This window comes from Schistocerca americana, chromosome 7 (assembly GCF_021461395.2).
Source record: "Schistocerca americana isolate TAMUIC-IGC-003095 chromosome 7, iqSchAmer2.1, whole genome shotgun sequence".
Taxonomy (NCBI): domain Eukaryota; kingdom Metazoa; phylum Arthropoda; class Insecta; order Orthoptera; family Acrididae; genus Schistocerca; species Schistocerca americana.
This window is the reverse complement of record NC_060125.1, coordinates 361,323,983-361,329,982: the sequence shown is the minus strand read 5'-3', so window position 1 is coordinate 361,329,982 and position 6,000 is coordinate 361,323,983. Positions and strand designations below refer to the sequence as shown.

Below are 6,000 nucleotides of genomic sequence, written 5' to 3'. Positions count from 1 at the left end.
GAAGCTGATGACATGTGGCCAGGCAATATTCTAGGGAGTGAGGAGGCACATTTTACACTAAAAGGCGCAGTTAATAAACAGAACAACTGATTTTGGGGTACTGTTAAACTGTGTGTTGTGCACTAAGAGTCACTGCACTCTTCGTGTATGACTGTGGTGTGGATTCACAAGCACCTTCTTCATTCTTGGTCTGTTGTTCTTTGAAGAGAATACACCCAGCAGGGTTTTCAGTTGTACCGTGATGTCTGCCCGTTATTGAGACAACCTTGCACAGCATGTGATTCCTGCTTTGGAAGAGTGCAACAGTGTAGAAACCACTGTTTTTATGCAAGATGGGGCAACATTTCATTTCACTCGTCCAGTGCAAGATCTGTTTAATGGAACCTTCCACAAGTGTGTTATCTCCAGAGGTTTTCCAGATGCATGTCCTGCAAGATCACCCAATGTGAATCCATGTGATTTTTGGCTCTGGGAATATTTAAAAGAATGCGATTATCAGGGACACATTTGGTCTCTACTTGATCTGAAGGCCAGCATACAGGAACAAGTTGCTCAGTTTCCACTGGAACTCCTGTGAACAATTGTTGATCGCGTTGTTTAACGGATGCAGCATCTCGTCAACATTTATAGTGCTTATAGTGAACAAATGGTTTAAGTGGCAGTTTATAATAAAATCACCATTATGCTTTTCTCACTTGTTTGATCTTTTCTGCCCATGTCCCACTCCTAATCCATTACATACGAAAAGATTCCTGTATGTCTTTCTTACATTCACAGTACCAGATTTGCACATGGTGCCCAAAATTGGAACTAATCTTTTTCCAGTGCAAATCACTTTTGGATTAATGCATTAGAATCTCTATTAAGTTTTGCTATCATATGATAATTAAAGCCTGCAGTGGACTTTTGTGAATAGCTGCACTTTAATTATAACCACATGTTACCTTGTTGAGTATAGATCCATCATTATTAACTTCCACACGATCCATCATTATTAACTTCCACACAAACAACTGCCACAGATAGGCTACACTGATTCCTATGGATCTGACAAACAGTACAGGCCCATGAGTGGGGACGAGGTGGAGAGCTGTAAAGTGTGTGTTACAGTCACTTTAATACCAAATTTCTATGAATTACATCCATGAGCAATTGAACTAGACATACCACCCTAACAAAATATGGCACCCACTTTTGTAGTGATGATGCCATCATTGCATTGTAACATGGCTTCCATGAGCCAGCAAGCCACACTGATCCATAAATCATGTAACTCTTAAGAGTTTGTTGGGAGCTTAGCCCAAAGCACATACATTTCCTTAGTGATGTCACACGAGCTCAACAGATTTGAGCTCAGGTGACATGGAGGCAATGTGTAGCTATGGAGTGTCCCTCTGGCAATTCAGGAGCAATGGGTTGGTGTATTGTCCAGCAAATGGAAAGGACTTGACAACAGGTTTTCTATACATGTTGGTATATGCTAATAGCAGTGCATTAGTAAGCTGAAAACCACATAAGGTGATACGTCTTACTTGCACCTGGGCTGACTTTCAAATAGGCTGTAAGGCTGAAGTTTATACAGGGTGAATCAGAGTTCTTGATACATCTGCTATCAACTCACACTGGTAAATAACACAGGAACATATCTAATCATGAACATCCATTTGTTATACCACATCACACCAGTAAATGTGACCTGTACCATCAGCAAGGCAATCCATTATGCACCTCTCCCGGATTCCCCCCCCCCCCCCCCTCCAGAATGATGCTACTACCTAGGAGAGTGTAATTCAACTGCTTATGAATGTAAATCAGAGGCTTTCTGTTTACTAAAATCCATACCTTTCTTAAATTTTTACGTACATTAAATTAAAAGGAGGGCTGAATGGAGTTACCTCCAACTATTGTGTTGACAGGTAAAATTTTGCATGTCAGAATTTGCCATGAAAAAGTCCTTCAATAAAGGGTTTAGTAGTTCAATTTATGAACCATTATACTCTTTTTTTATGGAAACTACTGGGCTGGATATCAATGTTGCATATTGTATTTTTAATTTTATTTCTTTTTTTTTTCTTTTGACCTCCGCCTGTATATGGCTGACAGATTGATCTATTTCTGTAAACTAGGAACTGGTAATGGTTGACTTCAAAGTAAGAAAATGTAATCTAAGGTATCTAAATTTCTCTTTCTTGCAGAACTATTTGGACATAATCCATGTGTAAAGGGGTGACACTACAGCAGAGTCTTAAAACTTCAGCCTACAGTTTTTTTTAACAATTTATCTTGCATATTGTCTAATATAAAAAGCACCATAAATATTTTTGTTCACTTCACTCCCATTTCATCAATATTGTAGCACCAATAGATTAATTCCATTAATTAACAAGTAATGTGATGTTTCAGCAATGCCACTACATTTTTCAGGCATGCCAGTAACCAGCTGGTATGTTTTCTTTTATGGCAGTGGTGTGGCTCAAACACAAAGAAATATTTAGAGACTATAGCAGTACTTTAATGTCTCTCATACTGCTTCAGAAAAATGTTACTTTCATATGTATTATGCTGGTCTCACAATACATAAAATATTTTACAGCTTACAACAATAACAAGGAATATGACAAAATAACAATAGAAATATGTTTATAATTTACAGGTGTTATATGTCAATAATTATGACAAGCATTATTCAGAAAATACTGTTCAAACATATACAAAAAGTTAGTGGATTATTCAAACGTAACAAACACTAACTGTAACTCATCATGAAATATATTGCTGTTGATGAGAAACTGAATACAAATTTTACAACTATCAGAAAGACACACTGTAATAATATTTTCAGTGTGAATAATAAAACTGTAATTTTCAAATCCAGCATAAATCAGAACAGCCAGATGAATAATTTTTTCAAAAACTAGCAGATAGTTATCCTTTGCTGACAAATTTAGGCACAATTCATTCAGATGAAACTCAAGTAAGCTACGTCAGTTTGTGAAACTTTCTCACAACAGCCAAATTACTGCTTATATGTCAAAAATTCTGCCCATTCACACTATTTATACACACAAAGCATGGGGCTTGTTTCCAGATACAGTACACAAAAATTTGAAATAAATATCAACTAAAATGGTACCTGTATATGCAATATACATAATTATTTAAAAAAATTCTTTCCTGAAGAATTTCGTTTCCATGTAAATTTTATACTGAACTGATTAACTGTACTGAGGTCTCAAATACAATGACATATTAAAGGGAACAGGTTGAATGAAAACCACAGTACACTGATGTGACAGAATAAGTTACTTTTACAAATAAAAACTGTTATTAAAGTGTTTTACACTTTCACAGCTCAAACAAAGGTATATCAATGATGGTGAAATATAAAAATAGAGTAACATCAGAAGAGTATTCATAACATTAGCATAACAACGCATCCTCTGACAAAACATTCCAAATGCGAGGTCAGTCAGCTGGGCGGTTTGACAGATTGTTCCGTCATCTACCTCCTGCGTCAGGTCCACCTTCTTGTAGCCTTCACCTTCCATAATCAGTCTTACAGTGAGATGTACTCCAGAGCTTGCTCCATTGTCTCTACATCAACAGTATGTTTCAGTTGCTCCATTTGCGCTGACCCAATTTGGCGTGTCAGTTCTGTCAGCTATCAACAATAAATGAGGTAAGTATACAAGGGATCAAACTTTTTGGAGTGTATAAGCAAAAATGAGATTAAGTTTTCATGTCCTGTCGATAATGAAGTAAATGGAAATGGAGCAAAGGCTCAGAATCAGTATGGAAATTGGCTATATCTTATCCCAATATGAAAATCACAGGTATAGGGCTTTGAAACTCAATTCTCCAGAATGCGAGTCTCAAGTCTTAACAACAGCTCCACCTTGTTTGGTCTGGAGACAGACAATATCCTGCCTAACTGGTCCACAGACTTGCTTTTTGTGTCATCTGTTTGTGTGGCACCAAATAATCACCATGGTGAACCAATCACTTATCATCAATACCCTTCTTAGTAGCGGTCTGCAAGGATGCAATCATCCCAATGTATAACGGCAGATAATCATATAATATATAGTTTGTGAATAAATGTTAAAGGACAGAGACAATATTAAAAGATTTATCTATCTGCATTGTGGTGTCACCACCAGACACCACACCTGCTAGGTGGTAGCCTTTAAATCGGCCGCGGTCCGTTAGTATACGTCGGACCCGAGTGTCGCCACTGTCAGTGATTGCAGACCGAGCGCCGCCACATGGCAGGTCTAGAGACACGTCCTAGCACTCGCCCCAGTTGTACAGCCGACTTTGCTAGCGATGGTTCACTGACAAATTACGCTCTCATTTGTGGAGACGATAGTTAGCATAGTCTTCAGCTACGTCATTTGCTACGACCTAGCAAGGCGCCATTATCATTTGCTATTTATCTTTGATGCATGTACCGTCAGACATATGTTCACCAATTATGGATTAAAGTTAAGTATTCCCGCAGCTACGTATGTTCTTTGCTACTATAACTTCCTTTACCTGTTCCAGACCTCACGCCAGCCTGCGTGAGCTTAAACGCGTGCCTTTCGGCTTCACCTCCTACTGGCTTGGCTGTCTTGTCAAGTCACAACATGCATTATATAGGATAATAATTTATGTTTTAAGTCACTACTATTACCCATTTGGTGTGGAGTACCACTCACTGGCTTCAATCTACAGTTTGTTGGGAAGGATAGAGGAGTTGTTGACATGCGAAACAGCTAAAGATGACGACATGCCCTTCTTCCTAGTTCTGTGAAAAATTATGCATGCATCCCATTGTCATCATACCTATAGCTGCCTTCCATCTGAATTTTTCCTGTTCCATTTACATTAACAGAGGTCACTTGCACAACAAAAACTGCCACAAAGCTTCGTGAAGGCTCTTATAAGTTACTCCAGCCACTGGAATCATGATTAGAAGGACTAACTCCTGTTTGTGTACCACATCCAACACAATGTTTGGTAGAAAATCAGTGAATATAATAATATTCTTTATCACACATAACCTGTTTTACAAGTACTCAATGCAATGCTTATTACAGTGAGAAGTTTAGCATTTTAATATAATTCAGCATCATAGTGAATTAATGTACATTTGGTAGATAATAAGACTAACTTTAAACAATACACAATATGTGACAACTTTTAACATGACTTTGGTTGGCATCCCAATTGTGATGTAAAGTTCCACAGAAAATTTCACAAAATCCATTTTGTTAACTCTGACAAGAAAGCTGTAACATATGGAACACATCAAAAATATGATAGGCTAGAGTGTATTAAGTTGTGGACCTAACGTTTTCAACATTGTTGGTTAATGGAATTTACATTATGAGTTTTGACTTCAGCAGATGAATATTCAGGCCCGGTCTGAGCCTACCATCAGCACTCCAATGTACTGAATGGGTTAAAAGTGGTTGCATATGTAATATTTGTGGATGCAGATGAAAGACTTGCAAATACTGCGCACATGCAGATAATATTTTTCTCATCTGTATAGACCACTAATTATCACCCTGGCCTTAAAATGCTAGATCACATCCTTTGGCTACAACTTGCACTGAATGAAGGATTCTACGCAAACTGCTACCCTCATCGCACAAAGTAGTACTCCCATCATCTGCCCAGCCTATACAATATCTTCATCAATTCTATGCAAATTCTACTTCCAATCCTGCATCATAAATCATTCCCCTGCTGATGATACAGATGGTTGGCTGATTTGAGGAAGGGGACCAAACAGTGGGGTCATCGTTCCCGTTGGATTAGGGAAGGCTGGGGAAGGAAGTCTGCTGTGCCCTTTCAATGGAATCATCCCGGCATTTGGCTGAAGTGATTTTGATATACTCACTGAAAACCTAAATCAGGATGGTCAAATGTGGGTTTGAACCATCCTGAATGCGAGTCCAGAGTGCTGACCACTGCGCTCACCTCGCTTGGATAATAAGAGGTGCAACACCT

The 6,000-nt window shown here is 38.4% G+C and overlaps 1 protein-coding gene across 3 annotated transcripts in view; it reads right to left on the bottom strand.

Moving 5' to 3' along the window:
- Window positions 1-1,749: 1,749 nt before the first annotated feature.
- The window catches only part of LOC124621883 (importin-11), a 174,016-nt gene continuing 169,765 nt past the window's right edge, over window positions 1,750-6,000 (bottom strand). For all 3 annotated transcript variants that reach the window (XM_047147352.1, XM_047147351.1, XM_047147353.1), the window contains exon 20: window positions 1,750-3,661. In XM_047147352.1, the coding sequence (XP_047003308.1) occupies window positions 3,557-3,661 (105 nt within the window). In that variant the 3' untranslated portion in view covers window positions 1,750-3,556. The remainder of the gene's footprint in view (window positions 3,662-6,000) is intronic.